Consider the following 21,456-nt stretch of genomic DNA (forward strand, 5'->3'; position numbering starts at 1 on the left):
ATTAGTGCCTGATTTAGATTCCACAAGGCCTCAGGGACATCTGTTTCAGCATTTCCCTTTGTAAGTGGCGTAGATAATCGCCAGGCACTGGGACTTCTGTTTTCCACACTTCAGTTTTACATAGTTTTCTAAAGATGAGAGACATTTTGAGAATAGTAACTCAGAGCATTATAAGCAAATTCAAAGTAGTGTCCTGGTTTTCAAAAGCTGGCTCAAATCTGAAAGAGAAAATGGACAGTCATCTGTAAAAAGATTGGAGTGCTATTGGACCTAACTTTCCTTTGTACATTTTATTCTGATTTTGTATCAGGCAAATAGAATTTACTGTGGTGTATCTATACACATGATTATATTCAAGTGCTCTTCAGAGACATAATTTGCTAATTATCAAATTATGTTGTTTTAAACTTTTGTTTCCTACTGACAAAAAGATTAGTATTCAACTTTTGGTATTAACAGACATGATAAGACAGGATTTGTGCAACTATAAATGTTTACTACTTGAAAGAAGAAAAATATATACAAGGAAATGATATAATGTTTATTTAAAGTTGTTTCCATTGGGAAAATATTTTACTGATTGTATAATTTGAATGGTTGGCATAGCTAGATTTTTTTTTGCCCTCCCCTGCCCCCCATTTTTTAAGCCGTTGTTTCTCAGTCCAGTTGTGTAGGGCGCAGCTCCCTGGCCCATGCTTGTGTTATGAGCCTGTGCTCCCCCAGCTCAGGCAGTCGGTCGCCAGTCATTGGTGGCTGCTCACAGCAGCTCACAGCATTTCTCGTCAGCTGCCGGCTGGCCACTCATGCCGACTGATGGCCACATGCCAGCTGCCGGCCAGTCACTCGCAGCTGCCGGCTAGTGCTGCCACCGGCCACTCACGGCAGCACACAGCAGCCAGTGGCAGCTCACACTGATCTCCGGCTGTTCCCGGCAGCCCAGCTCCAGGGAGAGCTGTTATTCACAATCTTAGCTGTAGAGGGCGCAAGTCACTGGCCCATGTGGGAATCGAACTGGTGGCCTTCACTGTTAGGAGCACAGAGCTCCAACCGCCTGAGCTACAGGGCTGCCCTTTTTTTTATTTTTTTAAGAACAGCTTGAGTGAAGTATAATTCACAGCCCCTGGCAACCTCTAATCTACTTTCTGTCTCTATGGATTTGCCTGTTCTGGACGTCTCATGTAAATGGAATCACACAGTATGCGACCTTTTGTACCTGGCTTCTTTCATTTGGCATAATGTTTCTAAAGTTCATCCATATTGTGACATTCATTTCATTCCTTTTTATGACCAAGGTAATATTTCATTGTGTAGATATAGCACAGTTTATCCACTTGTCTGTTTGGGCTGTTTCCACTTTTTAGCTATTATGAATAATGTTGCTATAAATATTTGTGTTCAAATTTTTGTGTAGACATGTTTTTATAATTCTCTTGGGGATGTTCCTAGGAGTAGATAGATATGTTTTTTTAAAATACGTATAGGAATATATTTTCTTGAAATTTACAAAGAAAAACGTAGATAGAGGAAGCCTTATTCTGAAAATTGTTGCTACACCTAATTTAAATTTTGAAAGGTCAAGAAAATTTAATTAGAACATCTATATGGTTTTAGTGAGATCATCTTTATAGTTGATTCATTTAAAAATGCATTATTTTTTGTTCTGATTCCCTTGTATAATGATTAACTTTGCATCACAGATAGTTTCAACTATAAAAACTAGATAAAACTTTGTTAATTGAGAGGTTAGTAAATAATGAGTATGTTGTAAGTAGGAGGGTTCTTCTTAAAACTTCTGCTGTCTTTCGTTTTTTATTTTGAAGCCGTTTAAAGTAGTGGTCTGGGTCATAGCTTTGGAGTCAGACCGGGGCTGAATCCTGCTCTGGTATTTATTAGCTCAGTGACTTTGAACAAGCCTTCACCTTCCCCAAGCCTCCTTTCCCTAATCTGTAAAATTAGGGGTGGTATCTGTTTCACAGTTGGTGTGAGAATTGAGAATGTGTGAGGGCATATCACAGCACCTAATAATAAGCGCTGATAAGCCGTGACAGGACTGCTTTTTACCCCAGTGCAGTGATTTTTCATTTAATCCTGGTGGGTTTCATGAGGCCCTGCGAGCAGTGTCTTTCAAACTTCTTGAACCATGACCTACACTAAGAAACACCTTTTACAAGGCGACCCAGCCATTCACACACATATGTCTACATATGCATATATATAGTCAGAATTGCCGGAGACAGCACTTACCCTTACGTGTGTACCATTATTTTCTATTTTAAATTAATAGACTTTATTTTTATTTTTATTTTTTTAAAAGACTTTATTGGGGAAGGGATACAGGACTTTATTGGGGAACAGTGTGTACTTCCAAGCCTTTTTTCCAAATCAAGTTGTTCTTTCAATCTTAGTTGTGGAGGGCGCAGCTCAGCTCCAGGTCCAGTTGCCGTTGCTAGTTGCAGGGGGCGCAGCCCACCATCCCCTGTGGGAATCGAACCGGCTGAGAGGACGCGCCCCAACCAACCGAGCCATCCGGGAGCTCAGTGGCAGCTCAGCTCAAGGTGCCGTGCTCAATCTCAGTTGCAGGGGGCTCTTCCCACCATCCCCTGCGGGACTCGAGGAACCGAACTGGCAACCTTGTGGTTGAGAGCCCACTGGCCCATGTGGGAATCAAACCGGCAGCCCTTGGAGTTAGGAGCACGGAGCTCCCACCACCTGAGCCACCAGGCCAGCCCCTGCCTTCAGTTTCATATCCCACATACGAGTGAAGTCAGATGGTTCTTGACTTTTTCTGCCTGACTTATTTTTTTTCACTTAGCATAATAATCTCAAGATCCATCCATGTTGTCACAAATGGACCCCTGATCTTTTTATGTCTCCATAGTTTTTTTCTTTTCCAGAATGTCATAGAGTTGGAATCATATAGTGTGTAGCCTTTTCAAACTGGTTTCTTTCACTTAGCAATATGCATTTACGTTTCCTCCATGTCTGTCTGTGACTTGATAGCTCATTTCTTTTAATCACTGAATAATACTTCATTGCCTGGATGGACTGCAGTTTGCTTATCCATCACCTACTAAAGGACATCATGGTAGCTTCCAAATTTTAGCTGTTATGAATAAAGCTGCTATAAACATTCGCGTTTAGGTTTTTGTGTGGATGTAAGTTTTTAATTCATTTGGGTAAATACCAAGGATCTCAATTGCTGGATCCTCTGGTTAGAGCATGTTTAGTTTTATAAGAAACCGCCAGGCTGCCTTCCAGTGGCTGCTCCGTGTTTCCGTCCCACCAGCGAGTTCCTGCTGCCCCACGTCTGACCAGCCGTGGTGGTGTCAGCATTCCTGATTTTGGCCATTCTGATAGGTGTGTAGTGGTATCTCATTGTTGTTTTAATTTTCAGTTCCCTAATGACATGTGACCTTGAGTGTCTTTTCCTGTGCTTATTTGCCATCTATGTGTCATTGATGAGTTGTCTGTTTAGATCTTCTGTCCATTTTTTGATTGGGTCCTTTGTTTTCTTATTGTTGAGTTTTAAGAGTTCTATGTATATTAAGGATACAAGTCTTGTACCAGATACGTCTTTTTCAAATGTTTTCTCCCAATCTGGGGCTTGCTTTTTGTTCTGTTAACACTGTTTTATATTATTCTATTCTGTTCCATTAAAAAACAAAGTAGTCCTGACGCCCTAACTGATTGTACAGCCCACTAGTAGGTCACAGCCCGTGGTGTGAAAGTCCACAGTGTTCGTTCTGCTTCCTCGTGTTCACATAGACAGCGTCATGAAAGCAGCCGTCATTGTGGGAGCTGATTCCCAGCTTTGATGACAGAGTGTCAGAGTTGACACTGCCCTTTTTCTATTCTCGGGGATTCTTTAAGTTTGGGTGAGTGGATGGAACTTCATCAACTGTGTCGCCTCCGCACCCGGTAGTAATCACACATGCAGGCCTGGAATGCTTGCTGAATTTTGCATTCTTTCCAGGTTTTAGGCAGGTTTTGTCAAATGCATGTGCTTTTAAACACAGTAAGGTGGAAGGGAGCCCAGGTGTGTATTTTGTATTTCCAGGAATAACATATAACCACATTTCCCAAATTCAGCTAGGTAAGAGGGAGTTTTTGCCTGATGGAATGTGGTTTTAAATGGTAAATCATTAAAGCAGATAAAAACAGTGACTTGAACTAACCAGAATTGATATGGTTATTGAGGATCTAACTTAAGGACTTTTTAGTTTGAGTGGGTGTCTGCTCTCACGTACGAGACACTGTAAGTGTTTCTCCTGCGGTCTCACATGTCTCATTTATTTAGGAAAAATTTATTGCTCTCCAAAGACCAGTTCTATTTCTTTGCCAAAATAATACAGATTCCAATTATGGGAATTGAACTTAACATGATCTTACAAAACTATTCCTCTATTTTTGTTAGAGTTAATTACTTCCCCCAGAATTTGTGGAAGGGGGAGCAAACCCAGTGCCTTGCAGTGCCACCTTGTGGAGAGGGAGGCTTTCACAAGGCATGTCCGTGCGGGTCTAGGTTTGAGTGGAATCTGACAATTGTCCATCACATAGATGTATGTGTATGGGCTCCTGATCTGTCACTAGCATTTTTAAAAAGATTTTTTTCTTCTTTCCGATGTGCACTAATTCAGTGATTAGAGGGATGAAATATTAGCCATCTTTTTCTGTAAATGAGACCTTGAAGATGAGAAGGCAGGCACCTACCCTTTATGTCTTAACCTATTGTAAAAAGAAACTTCATACATAATTGGGGGAGTTTATGAGTGCCTACTGTGTCCTGGGCACTACTCTAGGTAGTAGTGATACAGCAGTGAACTAACTAAAATTCTTGCTCATGAGGAGCCTCTGTTCTAGTGGGAGGAGACAAGATAAACAAATAAATCTATAACAAATGGTGTGGTGGTAAGTGCTAGGAAGAAAAATACAAAGCAGAGGGAGGGGATAGAGAGTGATAGAATATTGCTGTTTTTGACTGGTTAGGGAAAGCTTCCCAGATAAGGTGACATGTGAGCAGAGGCCTGAAATCAGAGAGTAATATAGGCATGTTAGTAGCTGAGGAAAGAGTGGTCTAGGTAGAGAACAGCGCGTGCAAAGGCCCTGAGGCAGGAGTTGGCTTGCTCTGTTGGGAGAATAGTGAAAATGCCAGTGTGACTGGAGCAGGGCTGTGCGGGAGGTATGAGAAGCAGTGTGATCAGAGTGGTGTGTTTGTGTGATGTGGGACCTTGATACAGTACTTAGGACTTCAGAATTTATTCCGAGAGGGGTAGGAAACCACTGGAGGGATTTGAGTAAAGTGATGTACCTGAAGGGCAGGAGTGGAAACAGACCCATGATGTTGCCCTTGCTGCTGCCTCGTGAGAGGCGGGGGGCCAAGGCAGTAGCAGTGGAAACGAGCGCTCAGATTCTGGGTATACTTTGAAATTCGGGTTGCTAGGATTGCTAATGCGTTGTTTGTGGAGTAGGAAAGAGAAAGGAGTCCAGGGTACCTCCCAAGTCTGTCTGATTTGTGCTCCTTGCTCTGTGAGTGGCAGGGGTTCCGGTGTGTGCCTTTGTGCCTTTGACAGAGGCGGATTCAGGGAAGTGGGATGAGGCATTCAAGGCGATGTCTTAGACCCGGTTTTCCTTACAGCCCCGACATTGCTGAGATTCTAAATTGGTGAACAGTGTTGCAGCATGTTAGGGCCAGAAGAGAGCTGAGCGTTGGTTCTCCTGTTGGGGCAGGCGGCCCACTGGGAAGCTGAAAGGGTCTTCTGATGTCCCCCAAGCCCCACCCCAGCAGATCCTTTCTGTGGCTATTATGTGCTCATAAGCTACCAAGTATGTTTTACAAGTTGCTAAACTTGGGTATCGCTTTTATGATCTTGTTTGAACTCCATTATTTTTTGTTATCCCTGAGCTCCTTTTCCCCTGGGAAGTGGAAGTAGGTAGGGTTGGTGAATGGCGGGCTCCAGTGCTTTAGCTGAGTGGTCAGGGCTAGAGCATCTAAGAGATACCGCGCCAAAGGGCATCCTGTCTCTTACCTACTGAGCTTTGATGAGAAGCTGAGACCCAGAGACGACTTGGGGGCAGCTTCCCCAGGCCGTCACAGCAAAATCAGCGGCAGAGCCAGGACAGAACGTGAGTGTCTCACTCTAGGCTTCTTTGTGCCGCGTCAAGTAGAGTTTCTCATTTCCTTTTCTGGAAGTTGATGGTTCTTACTTTTTAAAAACAGCCTCATTGAGATATAATTTATATACCATAAAACGGACCCATTTTGGGTGAACGATTCAGTGATCTTTAGTAAATTTACAGACTTGTGCAACCATCACCACAATCTAATTTTAGGACGTTTCTATCACCCCAAAAAAGACATTTTGTGCCCATTTGCAGTCACTCCCTATTTCGTCTAGTTTCTGTCTCTCTGGATTTGCCTATTAGGGACATGTTCTATAAATAGAATCATATAATCTGTGGTCTTTTGTGTCTGGCCTCTTTCACCTAGCATAACGTTTTCAGGGTCCATTCATGTTGTAGCCTGTGTTAGTGCTTTGTTCCTTTTTATGGCTGAATAATATTCCATTGAATATATGCCACATTTTATCCATTCATCGGTTGGTGGACATTGGGTTGTTTCCACTTTGTGGCTGCTATGAGTAATGCTGCTAGGAACATTTGCATATGAGGCTTTGTGATGAAATATATTTTTATTCTTTTGGGTAGGTACCTACTGGGAGTGGAATTGCTGGGTTATATGGTAAATCTGTGTTTAACTTTTTAAGAAACTGCTGAATGTTTTTCAAAATGGCTACAGCATTTAATATTTTTCCTACCGGTGTATGAGAGTTTGTTTTTCTGCATCCATCAACACTTGTTATTGTCTTTTGGACTGTAGCATCGTTCCTTTTTTTGTTGTTCTGGGTGGTTTTTCCCCAGCTTTATTGCGATGTAATTGACACGTAACATTGCACACAGTGTTAGTTTGTAATGCTTATACATACATAGTTCCTAGTTTGTAATGCTTATACATCCCTAATCTGTGCTTTGTTTTCATCTCCTTGGACCATGAACATGCTTTACGTATATACCAAATCTGTAAACATGGCAGATTACTTGGATGAGTGATTGATCCCAATGGCTTTTCTTTCCTCCGCACACAGTCTTGAAGGTACGGATGAGGTGGCCTCTTCAGTGGCTGCCGTGGCTGTGCAGGCGCCTGCCTGCTGGCCCTCCTCCGTCTGCGTCTCCTGAGCGCCATGCACGAGTGTGTCCAGCATGATGCTCTGTGCTGAACTAGCGACAGACGCATGGTTTGTCCTCTGGGACCGATGGGCGTTCTGACGTTGTCAGACTTTTTTTTTCAAATAAAAATATGTGCAGCTTGCAACACAGTTAGATGATTTTAAGACCAGGTAATAATGGGTCACAGCTCCCACCTGTGAGTTGCAAATACTGTTCCAGTGGAGGATGTAATCATGAAAACCACTGATAATTTAGCATAAGAATGTTGGACTAAAAATAGCCACAGCCTGTTAACAGGGGAGCAGAAGAGGAAGCTGTGTCTGGGACTGGGTCATGATGGGTAGACAGTAGGGGCAGGCTATACTTCTGAAGGGAGGGGGCATTTGGGGGCGATGGAGATGGGGTGGCGCAGACAGAGCAGCTGGAGGAAAGGCACACGAGGGCCCCGTCCTCACGTGCTTGTTACAGCACACGGTGTAGACCTTTGTGTTTTTCTACTGTGCATAACCAAGTCTTGGATGTTCAACATATTAATTTTTTAGGAAGGCTAAACGTTAACTTCTTTTTTCCTTTAGTTGTTTCTTTAGTTCGCTTAATCCTTAACCCTATTGGGTTTCATCTCTGTTTTATACATCCTATTAAAAAAGAGGAAAATGGCACTACTCATCAGACTGTGACATACTATCATTGTAAGATATATTCCGATTTCAAAGATGTTATAAAATAAACAAAACAAAATGCTTCTAGAATCAATGCTATATCATACTTGTGTTGGAGATTCTTTTTTTTAAGCTAAGGAAGTCTCTCTGGAATAACAGTAGCAGTCACATGCCTTTTCATCTTTAATTTTAGTGATGCTTTAGGGAAGTATGGGTAATGCCAGCTTAATTTCTCTTGAAAGCTTTTATATCTGTCATGACTATAATGAAATTGGCTTTGATTGAATAATAGAGATGGGGGAAATTTTGCTAAGATGAGGAAAGATAAAGTTTACTAAAAACCATAAAATAGAATTAAAAAGTGAAGTAATGTTTAGTGACCTTTGTGTAAGTTTTCTGGACGTTTTTAGCTTTTAAAAATCAATGTTCATACTCACAACTCTGCCAGCCTGTCTCTCCTCCCCCTCCCCTATCATGTTGAACTTATTCATGAGCTGAGAAGTCATGGTAATTCAAAAAGTGCCCCCAAATAGTGTCATGCCGTCGTTCATTCTGACAGCAAGTTCATAAGGACTCTGCTTTTCAGAGCAAGTAAGCACAAGCCATGCCTTTCCAAGAGTCACAGGGCTGCTCTGTGGCCGTGGCGGGGAGTGGGCCTGCAAGACACTGGTTCTGGCCAGAGTCCCGTCTTCCAGAAGCAAATGTTTCTGTAAGCATTCGTTCCCCAGCTTGTAGTGTTGAGAACAAACCATGGCACGCTGTGGTAGACGGGGTCAGGGGTGAGGAACAGCAGAGATGGAAGGTGAGAGGCAGGGCGCTATTCTCACCGGCTGTTAGTGAACTGTGGGGACAGCCCTGACGTGAAAGCCTTAAAATAGTTTCACTAATTTGAAATTCTGATATACAGAGGGTGCCAAAAAATGTATATACCTTTTAAGAAAGGAAAAAAACTGTATTAAAATTGTAATACTCGATGTATATCGATAATGAAAGATGAATACAAGTCACATTTGACTTCTGCAGTTACAAGAGGTGCTCGAAGTGTTTACCATCAGCGTAATTTTAATACGGCTTTTTCCTTTCTTAAATTGTATATATATTTTTTGGGCACCCTCTGTATAAAGCAATGTTTAGGAAAACATATTAGATCTTGAAAAGCTAGGCTATGAAATCACACGAGAAAATGTTTACCAAGAGAAGTATAAAATAAAGTATGTAAACAAAATAAAAATACATTCCAGTTGTTCTGGTGACACTGTTCTAGCATTAAGACCCTTTCAGTTCTGAGCTTGTCTTTACTGGATCTAGGAATTTCCTACTTTAGTCTACATTCTATTGGTTCCAGGCCATTTATTTCAGTATTCAAAAGCCCCCCATTTTAAAATAAATTCCTCTTATGGGTTAGTGAGCAAAAAAAACTTTAATTTCTTATAAAGTAGAAATGTGTTTATAATATCCAAGAACTGAAGGAAAAATGCTTGTTTATTAACAGACTGGCTGTGTCTTGCTTAGATTATGTGCCGTGTTCTCTCAGCTCTATGGTATGGTGGAGGTTTTACATTTCTGTGTGGTTCATGGAGCCTGCCAGATTGTAGGGTGCCTCCCATGCGTCAGATGTGGGGCGGCAGTGGGAAATGGGGGATTGAAAAGCGAGGTGCTCGGAGGAGCATTGAGCAGTCTAGTGAGGGGAGGGAGACATGTTAATGCTGTGATGTAATAAAGATACTTGTGAGGACTTCCTGGATGGATCGTGTATCCTCCCTGTGAGAGGAGATGGTGAAGGGAGGCTTTGCAAAGGTGGTAGGGAGCATATAAGCTGAGTTTTGAAGGGTGAGTAGGAGTTTACAGGCCATGGGAAGAGTGCCCAGGCCGAGGGACAGCAGCCTGAGAGAACGTGATTGGAGCTGAGGGAGCAAGGTGAAGGTTGTTGGTGCAGGGAGGCCCTAGGGCTGGAAGGCTAGTGTCTCTGGGTTTCTTTCACAGTCTGTCCCATTGATCCATGTGCAGAAGGCTTGTGAGGAATCGAGTTGGCAGTTTATCCTGTAGTCGAGGCTTTCTCAGAGGGTATTCTGTGGACGTCAAGCCCTATGAGAGTCTCTGGGGGGAAAAGTTAGAGATTCACGTGAACAATACTGTTAGACTCCTGTTTTCACGTTTATATTCCAGAAAAAAATGTTTTGGGAAAGGGCTGCTGTCTCGCAGCACAGAGCTCCTGGATATTTTAAGCAGGGGAATAACCTCACTTGATTTACGTTTAGAAAATGAACTGGCAATGCTGAACGGTAGGTTGGTGAGGGGAGATGGTGGTTAGGAAACCAGTTCATAACTATTACCAATTTTGGTTACTTAAGATTGACCAAAATTGACCAGTTCATAAAATATAAAGATCTCACAACTTAGGAATTTAGGGCACTTCTAAGAAAAAAGTATTTTAACAATGAACTAAAATATTTAGTTGACAGATGAGGTTTTGAGAGGAGAATTTGGGGCAAATGCAGATTTTGTTGATTTGATCAAAGATTAAACAGAAATACTTAAAAAAAAAGAAAAGAAAACCAGAAATACTTTATAATACTGTCTGATGAAAGAAAATCTGGTTTAAATTGTACTTTAGGAGCAATATATATATATATTTTAAATCCCTATGATCTCTTCAGATCTTAGATCAAAGTGTTAGGATTTTTAAAGACAAAAAAATGCTAAAATATTTTTATTTTTCTCAAATACATTATAATGTATTTTTATATTTAAGGGCCATTTGCATTTCTTTTACTGTGATATATTTTCTCAGAAAAGTTTAAAAAATATATTGGAATTTTGGTCTTTTTATTACAATATTAGGAGCCCTTTATATATTGAGATTAGCCTTTTTTTGTACTATGAATTGCAAATATTTTTCCCCAGTTTGTCTTTTTTGCTTTGTAAAAGATTCTTATATTTCTTGAATATACCAATTTTTAAAGTGGTGTCTGGTTTTTGAGTCAGTTAGGGAAAGCTTCTGTACACCAGGGTTATAAAATGAACTTTCCCAGTTTTATTCTAGAACTTTTATGACTTATATTTAAATATTTGATCTGTTAGAAACTTCTGCTAGTGTATGATGTGCAGTCAATCCATTTTTCCCCAGATAGGTATTTTAATTGCTCAGACATCACTCATTGTACAGTCTCTTCCCTCCTCGATTCTGATTTACCTTCATCGTTTACCATTTTCTGTTTCTGGATTCTGTGTCCCATTGATCTATTTATGTACTAGTGCCATATTGTTTTGAGGCCTTATGATATCTGGTAACGCTGGCTCCCTTCTAATACTTTTCTCTTTTGGAATTTTTATTTTTTTACATTTTGATTTTTCTACATGAATTTTGTAATCAGTTTATTAGTTTCCCAAAACTAATCCTGTAGGCATTTTGGCAGGAGCGGGGATGGGGGTGGAGGTGGGTGGAGTGGCGGTAGGGAGGTGGGGGGTCACTTTCAATTTACTGATGAATCTCTTTGTGATGACTCTAAGTTGTAGCTTTAATCTTTTCTCTTACAGATGATATTAACCGTGTTCTTGAGCAACAATGAGCAGATTTTAACAGAAGTTCCTATAACACCAGAAACAACATGTCGAGATGTTGTGGAGTTTTGCAAGGAACCTGGAGAAGGCAGTTGCCATTTAGCTGAAGTGTGGAGGGGAAATGGTATGTATCAGGCTCTACAAAGATTACTAAGTACATAAAATTTAATGTTCATCAAATGCAAAATATTGTTTCCGGTTCTTAGTTATCAGTGGTAATAAGGAATTGAGTGATTAAAATAAAAAGAGTATTATGTTACATGGGGATAGGGTTTTACAGGTGCTTTTTGTAAAAAAGCATGTTATGTGATTTGATCCTTCCTACAGCCATCTGAAAGAAGCAGTGACAGTAGGTCCAGCTCTGTGGAGTCTTTTTGATACTACTACTAACCAAATAGAGTTCTGTCCACGGAGACCTTCTGGGGTTTGGTTTGTTACACGTTGAGGTGTCCGTCTACTCTTTTTCTTGTGATAACTTCATGAAGGCAGAAACAGTATGTGTTTCCCTGTGTACAAAACCCTTTAAATGGTAGACCCTTCATAAATATTTGTTTATTAAAGTGAGAAGAGTAAATACTGGCGCTTACATTTAAGGACTTTGTCAGCTAGCTGGGCAGCGTAGGTAGTATGATTATTGAATACAGAAAATGCGTAGAATAATTTGGACTCTAAAGTAGGGCTTGAATTGAGATAGAATAGGGTACACTGAGCAGGGCGAGCAATGTGAAGGCTGGACAAGAGAAGAATATGACTGTGGTATTGAGAGAGAGCAGGCAGCAGGGTAGAGACTAGACCAGCTCACAGGCCTGCAGCATCGGTGGGGGCCGGGGGGTGGGGGGTTACCCTGTATTCAGCCTGCGGGAAGAGGGAACTGTGTGGCAGTCAGGGATGGGTCTTTGTTGGAAAGTAAGGGAATGACCAACTGGCACATTTTGAGTTTGAGGTGATAATGAGCTGAGCGTCCAAGTGTAAGTGTTTAAAGGGCACTTAGGGATAATCAGTGTAATCTCTTTTGTTTTACATCTTTTAACTGAGGTATAGTTGACAAACGACATCATATTAGTTTCAGGTATACAACGTAATGATTCAATATTTGTATACGAAATGGTCACCGTAAGTCTAATTAACCATAGTTAACATTCATCATCATACACAGTTATAGAATTTTTTTTTCTTGTGATGTAAACTTTTAAGATCTGCTCTCTTAGCAGCTTTCAAATTTGCCATAAAAGTAAGGAACGCTTCATGAATTAATGTGTTATCTTTGCACAGGGGCCATGCCAATCTTCTCTGTATTGTTCCAATTTTAGTGTATGTGCTGCCGAAGCAAGCACTCTTTTTAATTTATGTTAATCGTAGTTGACATACAATATTATATTAGTTTTAGATGTATAACAGTGATTAGACATTTATATGCCTTACAAAGTGATTGCCAAGATAAGCCTAGTACCCACCTGGCACCACGCATAGTTATTACGATATTATTGACTATATTCCCTGTGCGGTACCTTATATCCCTGTGACTAATTTTATAACTGGCAATTTGTACTTCTTAATCCCTTCACCTTTTTTGCACCCCCTCACGCTGAGGCAGTTGGTCTCCAGTCGTAGGTCGGATGCTCAGAGCAGCTCTGGATGGCTGCTGTCCACTCACAGCAGCCCACAGCAGCTCACGCCATCCTCCGGCTGCCCGTGGCTGCCAAGCTCCAAGTCAAGCCGTTTTTCACAATCTTTGCTGTAGAGGGCGCAGCTCACTGTCCCATGTGGGAATCGAATCGGCGATCTAGGCGTTAGGAGCACGGCGCTCCAACCGCCTGAGCCACTGGGCCAGCCGAAATTAATCTTGTCTTTAAAATTTTTTTAGTTCATAAAAGGAAACAATAAATTTCTGTTAAACAAGTGGCTTAAGGCAAAATTGGACTTAATTTTTATAAAGTTATGCTCAGATTTGGTAGATTTAAGTAAAGGTTATGAATTCATTTTAATTAATGTAAAAAACTGTAAAACATGAATTTTATTGATAATGTTGATTATTAAAGTGATTAAAACTAAAGCTATTAACACCACAAGTCAAAGCAATGTTAATAAGGATAGAGCTTAAGACACAGTTTTATGCAAAACTGAGGGACACAATTAGACTTCAGTATAGACCTCACAATTCTAAAATTATAAACACGTGTTTTTAAAAATCTTTATAGGCCTGTATATATAATAAGTGTTACTTTCAAAACTAAAAATTTAATGCTCACTTTGTGCTTGTTTTTTGCTGTAATACTCAGTTCTGAGTTGAGCTTGAGCTAAGCACACACAGATTTCCTTTTCAGCTGAGATGAAACTGTTTCTGTCCAGGCCCTCACATTTGTTGAGTAAGGCACAGTTTGCCTACACAGTTGGGAAGGTGAAAGGGCGGCAGCACACTCTGTCACAGTTTGGTGAACGGTAGGATTTTCTTTTTTATAGAAATCTGGAACTTTTCTAGAACTCTAGGGCACCTTGAATCTCACCATGAATGTATGATAGGACTACAGCTCTTAAAGTTCATTCTCTTGATTCAAAGTCAAGTTCTTAGACTGAGCAGAAGAGTCTCTCCCCAGCCATACACATGTGTTAAAAGGGGGAAAATACTGTACAGTTTTGTCCTGCCACTCCCCAGGTGGTTTTCCGTAAGCCTTGGGACCTGCTGATATCCTTCCTCACTTTCAAGCACAAGCAGTAGTGGGAATATCACAAGATTTCCTTTTTCCCCTTTGAATTGAGATAAAATTCACATAACATAAAAATCACCATTTTAAAGTATGCAGTTCATTGGTTTATTAGGACATCCACGGTGCTGTGCAACCGTCACCAAACTCTGTACTTCCCCCGCCTTCCTCCCCTCAGCCCGGGCAGCCACTGTATTCCCTTCTGGCTCTGTGTATTTCATAGTCTAGGCACCTCACATAAATGCGATCGTACAATATGTGGCATCTTCTGCCTGGCTTCTTTCACTTAGGATAATGTTTTCGAGGTTCGTCCATGTTATAGCATGTATGTCAGTAATTAATTCTTTTTTTGTTTTTTGGCTGAATAATGTCCATAGTCTGTTACACCACATTTTATTTATCCATTCATAAGTCGGTAGACATTTGGGTTGCTTCCACTTTTGGGCTCTTGTGAGTAGTGTTGCTATGAACATTGGTGTACAAGTGCCTGTGTGGGCTCCCTGAATTGCCAGCAAGTGTGTGTCCATCCTTTGTACATCTGATTACCACCTGTAGCATTTTAACGAATAACAAAGTCCGGCCAATTTGTTGATATGTTTATTTGAAGAGTGGGAGGCATACTGCTTCATGGTAAATATAGTAAAGAGCATTTTTTTCAATGTTGCCTATTTAATGTTGTAAGACTGCTCTTGTGTTTATCGGTTACTTAAATTATTTCCCGTTCTTCACACTCCTGCTTTTATTTCGTTAAAGTTAAAATTTAGTGCTTGTAATATTCTTGAATTCTAATATATGTGTACATTTATTTATATTTATTTTTATTCATTTTTTAGTTTAGGTAGGAATTATTTTGATCTGAGATAAATAAGATTTGGTGTGTGTTTTTCTAGAGCGTCCCATACCCTTCGATCATATGATGTATGAGCATCTTCAGAAGTGGGGTCCACGGAGGGAAGAAGTGAAATTTTTCCTTCGACATGAGGAGTCCCCAGCCGAGAGCATTGAACAAGGTAGATAAGTGCTTTTTTCCTCATTTGTTAATTTTTGCCATAAATTGTTTTTAAATAGTAAATATTAACATAAGTTATTCACGCTGTTTTTCCCCTTCACTCACAGGTGGTGAGAGGGAGAATTGTATTATTGCACGTTTCCTTGACCTGGTCAGGTTTCCTTGATCTCTTTCAGTGTACAGTTATTTCATGCCTTTTAGGCACCCAGCTCTTTCTTCCTTCTCAGGACCCAAAGTCAGTCCAATAATGCGCTCAGACACCTGCGAGGATCTGCTGTCTAAAAGAATTGTTTTTGATAAATACCACACAGATCAAATACCTAGATTTTAAGAATAAATAAAACCATGAAAGGATTGGAAACATTCTGGGAAATATGGCATTTTTTTATGATGAACAAGACCTTTCTAAATGTTAACACTAAACCATAATGGAAGAGACAAACTGAATTATTAAAAAACAAAAAACTGGGGCGACCAGATGGCTCAGTGGGTTAGAGTGCGAGCTCTTAACAACAAGGTTGTCTGGTCAATTCCCGCATGGGACGGTGGGCTGTGCCCCCTGCAACTAAAGATTTAAAACGGCGACTGGACTTGGAGCTGAGCTGCGCCCTCCACAACTAGATTGAAGGACAACGACTTGAAGCTGATGTGTCCTGGAAAAAGCACGTTGTTATCCAATTGAAAACACACACACACAAAAAAAAAACTAGGTGGCAATAACCACTCTAAGCAAAATCAAAAGACAAATTATAAACTGGGAAGTCATATTTATAGCTCATATTGCAAAGGAGGGCTAATTTATTTTATATATAAAGAGATCCTAAAAACCAATAAGCAAAAAAAAAAAAAAAAGCAGCAGCAAAATGCACACCAAACATGCAGTTCACAGAAAAGGAAATACCTGCGGCCCAGAATACACGAAAAGCTGTTTAGCCTTGCTCCTGTTAAGAAACGCAGGGACAGCACTGAGCTGTTCTAGTCCACGTGTCACGCAAGGGTTACAGCATGTATTATAATACCACGGTGTTGGCAAGGGAGCTGAGCAACAGGCACTCTTCCACTTGTCGTGGGAGTGTCAGTTGGCAGCTTTGGTAGAGGGCAATTTGGTCCTATCCGTTATGCTTACACAAGCACAAAACCTTTCACCCCAAATCTCACTCCGAGAACTTATCCTAAAGCTGTGCCTGCACACATCCCGAATGGCTTACACGGTATCACTTGCGGAGCATTGCTGGTAGGAACAACTGAAATGCCTCCCAAGGGCGTCGGACTAAAGAAATCCTGGTACATCCAAATAGTGCCCTGACCCCCGCCATCACCTGGACACACGTTTTACCTTCTGTGTGTCAGACAACGGAGAAACTGCGTCCACATTGGCTTGTGCACGTGTGAAATAGCTTTGGGAGGACACATAAGAAACTGGTAACGTTGCTGGCCTGGGGGGAGGGAAAATTGTTACGTGCCTGCTTGTTCCTTTGCATTTTGAACCATGGGGATATGCTACCTCTTTTTTAATCAAAATTTAAAGAAAATAAGGGAATCTTTTTTTCTGAAAGCATATACACTGTGCAGTTAAGAGACCCGTAACTTGTTATTTAACAGGATTGCGGATTATTTGTAGTATTAAAAAAATAAATAATGGAAGTATATCCTTCTGTAAATATAGGATTTCTTTATTGTAAATTATCGCCCTTTGTTTGTATTTTAATTAAAGGATATTTTGCCCCTGGGACGAGTTACGATCTACTTTAGAATCATTTTCCCTAGCCGTCCGTCCTGTTACAGTGCTGTATGCACTATTGCTTCTGGAGTTAGTCCATCGGCTGCCGGTCGTCTGGAATCAGGAGGCCAAGCTCCTGGTCCAGCACTTCATCCACCTGCACCTTAGCCAAGGGCCCTGCCTCTGTGCAAAATCCTGCTGTGAAGGATTCGACTAGCGGGCGGTCCAAGAGCTGTTCTAGTCCTGAGAATTTGTATTAGCTGCCTACCTGAGCTATCCAAATAGGTATACCCTCCCTTACCTAGCTATACTTTTTACTGTTATCAACCTGATATGTGTACATAACCCTTAATGGCCTGGGCTGGTGAGCTGGGGGGAGGGTCTTCCTTTAGTCTCACTTTATAAAATTGAGAAGTCTTAGGGATACTTAAGAGAACTGTCCAGAGTGATAAGGAAGGTGTGACAACACTGACCTTCCAGTTGACCTTCATGGTCGCACATGGTGCTGCTCAATCTAGTTGCATCGACATGGCAAGTACACAAGACAAGTGGGGAGAGCGGGTGGTGAGCTATGGGAATTAAGGAACCAGCCCTCAGCATGGAGCATTCAGAGGGGCGTGCTGGGGGGATGGCGCTGGAGTGAGCCCTGAAGAATGAGTGCAGTTTGGAGGCAGTGGACAGGGGCGTGTGGTGATGAGAGATCATCTTCTCCCCTGCCCCAGCTGCTGCGGAGGATTAGGTAGCATTGGAAGAAGCAAGTTCACCACACAATTCCATCACCTTTCAGAACTTGCAGCAGAGTCCTGCGTCCCTATTTAATGCTTAGCTTCGATGGCATGTGTGACAAGACCCTACCCATCTCTTCAACCTCATCGCCCCTTCTTTCTCTCTTGTACCACATCTTTCTTGCATATTCATTCTCTCTCCTGCCCTGACTCAGTAGCCCATCCGCCCCACAGTAATGTCCTACCCTCGGCCCTTTTCCTGCCCTGTGCTTATGTGCATTCTGTCTCAGAGCTCAAGAACAGGTGGTGGACAGAACAGCTCACATGGCCACTTTGGTCCCTATTTTTTTTTTGTTCACTGAACTTCTCCCCCACCTTATACACTAAGCAGCCGGAAGTGGGGCTCCAAGACTGACGTTTCCTCTGCTTCCCACATGGCTGAGGACCAGGCATTCGTTACCCATTGCTATTACTGGTCTCGATCGTGTGCAATGACTGTTCAGTTGCCATGTCACCTGCATTTATTTAGGCTCTGTTCATTGTCACCCACCAAGGACCCTTTTGGACATTATTTTCTTATTTATCCGCTATCTTCCCCATCGGATATACTGTGTATCTGTTTATATATTAGATAGCTTTGCTTTATACATAAAAGAGGAAGATTATTTCACCCCCAAGAGCCAGTCTTTGCCCCCTTGGAGGTGATGTCACTCTCTGGGAGGAAATGCATGGTTTAAGGTGAAGCCATACTTTCATAATGTAATTCTTCTTCCAAGTTTTCAAAGTAATAGGGAAGAAATAGACAAAAATGTTTTTCTGTCTTTTTAACATTAGGTTCATGATCCTTTGAAATCGTGTATTCTCGGTACTAAAGCAAGCTCGGGGGGTGAGAACTCTCCAAATAGCATCAAGTAAACCTGGGAAGACAAGCAGGCATTCAACACCTCAGGACTGTGTGTGTGTGTGTGTGTGATTTCAGATGTACCGACATTGTGCATCACTCTACTTTGTTTAAAAAACATGACATAGAATTGTTCTAGTTTAAATTTGAAGGGCTTTTTTAAAAAAGGTTTTAATTTTTACGGAACAAAGGAAAATTCATAAGACTGCCCAAATTGAAATAGTGTCCATCTCAACTTTTAATGCTACTTGTGAAGATCAGGTTTGTGCATTTTTTTATTATGGATATTAAGTTCTATTTTAGTCTCTTCTAAAGTATAAAAGCCTTTAAAATATTTTAATAAAAATTTAATGTGGTAAAACAATCATAACAGAAAATTTACCTTCTTGACCTTTTTTTTGGTCTGATTTTTTTTTTTTTCTTAAAGATTTTATTGGGGAAGGGGAACAGGACTTTATTGGGGAACAGTGTGTACTTCCAGGATGTTTTTCCAAGTCAAGTTGTTGTCCTTTCAGTCTTAGTTGTGGAGGGTGTCATTCAGCTTCAAGTTGTCCTTTCAGTCTTAGTTGTGGAGGGTGCAGCTCAGCTCCAAGTCTAGTTGCCGGGGGCACAGCCCACCATCCCTTGCGGGAGTCGAAACTGGCAACCTTGTGGTTGAGAGGACACCACCCAACTGAGGCATCTAGGAGCTCAGCAGCAGCTCTGCTCAAGGTGTGGCATTCAATTTTAGTTGCAGGGGGCGCTGCCCACCATCCCTTGTGGGAGTCGAGGAATCGAACTGGCAACCTTGTGGTTGAGAGCTCGCGCTCCAACCAACTGAGCCATCCCGGAGGCAGCTCAGCTCAAGCTGCCGTGTTCAATCTTAGTTGCAGGGGGTGGAGCCCACCATCCCTTGCGGGACTCGAGGAATTGAACTGGCAACCTTGTGATTGAGAGCCCACTGGCCCATGTGCGAATCGAACCGGCAGCCTTTGGAGTTAGGAGCATGGAGCTCTAACTGCCTGAGCCACCGGGCTGGCCCCTTCTTGACCATTTTTAAGTGTTAGAAAGTCAGCTTTATGATTCTGAAATAGAATGTTAGAAGAAAAAATTTCATTTAAATAACTTTGTATATACAGATTAATTGTAAAACATTTTTTCAACTGTATTAAGTCTTGAGTTCAACTGTTTTTTTATACTTGTGTTAAATAATATTCGAATAAATAAAGAAATGGGAAAATATTGTTTTTCTAGTATGTCTTTTAGTAAATTAGTTTCAGGTGCACAAAACAATGTAATAATTAGACATTTATCATTTATATCCCTCACGGTCCTTTCATTTATTTAGGTGGCCGTCAGACCCAAGAGCAAAGAACTCCGAGAAATGTGATAAGTGTACCTGGAGAAAAACGTACTGAAAATGGGGTAAGCAACAGTGACTTACATTAATTTTTTAAATTGCTTTTTATATGTGCTAATGAGTTTGGGATATAATTTATTCTTAAATAATTATTTTTTGGGAAGCAATGATCATTTCTGTTGAGTATTTTAAAACTTTGTATGAATCTGTAAAGAGGCAAGCACTGAGTGGTCTCACCATTCCGCACCCTGGCCCCTGCGCTGTGTGGTCTGGGCAGAGCAGGCCCTCCCTGCCCTTCCCATGTCGCTGCTCATGGCACATCCTGGATTAGCAGCTGCCACCTCTGTGCATGTGACAATGGCTCTAGACCTTCCTTCAGGTTGAAAAGGCAGAATGGCTGGTGGGTTGAGTCTTCACAGTTGTCTCCAGGAGAGGGGGCTTCCTTTGTCACGTGATGTAGAGCTGGAGAGTAGGCCGACATTGACTATAGGTGAGGAAGTGTGTCTAAGCCGAGGGGTCTTTCTAAGAAACGTTGGTGTGCAGTAAAAGTGAGCACGTCGGGACAGTGTCACCATGCTCTTTCCTGGAAATTTTTGTAAGAACCTTTTCCAAGTAATTTTAAGGCTAGAGAATTAGTTTCTTTTTCTGGCTCTGCCACTGACGAAGTAGGTAATTTTGGGCAGGTGACTTCCTAGCACAGTGCTTGGAGCAGCCAAATACTGGTAAGGACACGGTCTGATGTCTAGGCCCCGTATTCAGGCACTGGCTTCAGAACTTTCTAACCAGCTAACTTTGAGCAAGTTACTCTGCTGCTCTGCTTCCCAACTTACGATTACTGAATTGCTGTTTTAGTTCTTTTATTGGCTACCGTCATGACTGTAAACGATACACTTAAATCTCTCTCTCGTTGTACTGTCAGCTTTGAGTCGCATCTCTGTCTCCCTCCCTGTAAGACGAGCGTATTCGCCTCAGCCCTTTCTCCACCTCCCCTTCCCACCCACCTGCCAGCATTTTCAGTTGTACTTGTTGTCGAGGTTAATAGTATGTTTTGCTGTTATCTAACTGTAATCGAGCCTTTCATACTTTGTGGATGGGTTAGAAAGTGAAAATCGAGCAGTGTTTATTTTAAGTTTCACAGGTCACCACTGTGGGGACAGAGTCCCAGAGAGCAGTGTCCAGGCTGTCGGCCTCACGTGGAAAGGTGCTGGCTCGGGTAGTAGATGGTCATCAGCTGTGATCAGATGGCCATCAGCTGTAACCGGTTAGCCATTAGCCACTGATATAACTGCTGTGGCTACACTAGGGGCTTGGTTGGTTGGCAGAGAAGCGGATGGCGGATTGCGGCTAATAAGTGTGGTTAGCAAGCAGATAGTGGATTGCAGATCGTGTGGATCCTACTTCCTGCGTCTTGCCCGGCCGCCAGCGAAACTGTGGTGCAGGAAGACCCGTTGTTGGGGTACTGGCGGATGTTTGCTTTTGTGTCTCGACCAGCCGCCAGTGAGAATATAGTGGTAGGACTCCCCTATCTCTGGCTTTGTTGTTCCTTTTTGGCCTCACCATATTGTGTCCACCCACCGAGAGCAGGACCAGAGACCCTGCATTACAGCCACTGCAGA

At 41.7% G+C, this 21,456-nt stretch overlaps 1 protein-coding gene and 1 non-coding gene across 2 annotated transcripts in view; one reads left to right on the forward strand and one right to left on the reverse strand.

The window, feature by feature from the left end:
* Window positions 1-21,456, forward strand: part of PPP1R13B (protein phosphatase 1 regulatory subunit 13B) — a 74,682-nt gene that overhangs the window by 17,842 nt on the left and 35,384 nt on the right. The window contains exons 2-4 of the mRNA XM_074326816.1: window positions 11,421-11,568; window positions 15,037-15,156; window positions 19,829-19,905. Of these exons, the coding sequence (XP_074182917.1) occupies window positions 11,421-11,568; window positions 15,037-15,156; window positions 19,829-19,905 (345 nt within the window). The remainder of the gene's footprint in view (window positions 1-11,420; window positions 11,569-15,036; window positions 15,157-19,828; window positions 19,906-21,456) is intronic.
* LOC141570978 (U6 spliceosomal RNA) lies at window positions 12,672-12,778 on the reverse strand. The gene has a single exon (XR_012495403.1). It is a non-coding gene; the product is annotated as a U6 spliceosomal RNA (small nuclear RNA).

Source organism: Rhinolophus sinicus, linkage group LG03 (assembly GCF_036562045.2).
Source record: "Rhinolophus sinicus isolate RSC01 linkage group LG03, ASM3656204v1, whole genome shotgun sequence".
In the NCBI taxonomy this organism is placed as follows: Eukaryota; Metazoa; Chordata; class Mammalia; order Chiroptera; family Rhinolophidae; genus Rhinolophus; species Rhinolophus sinicus.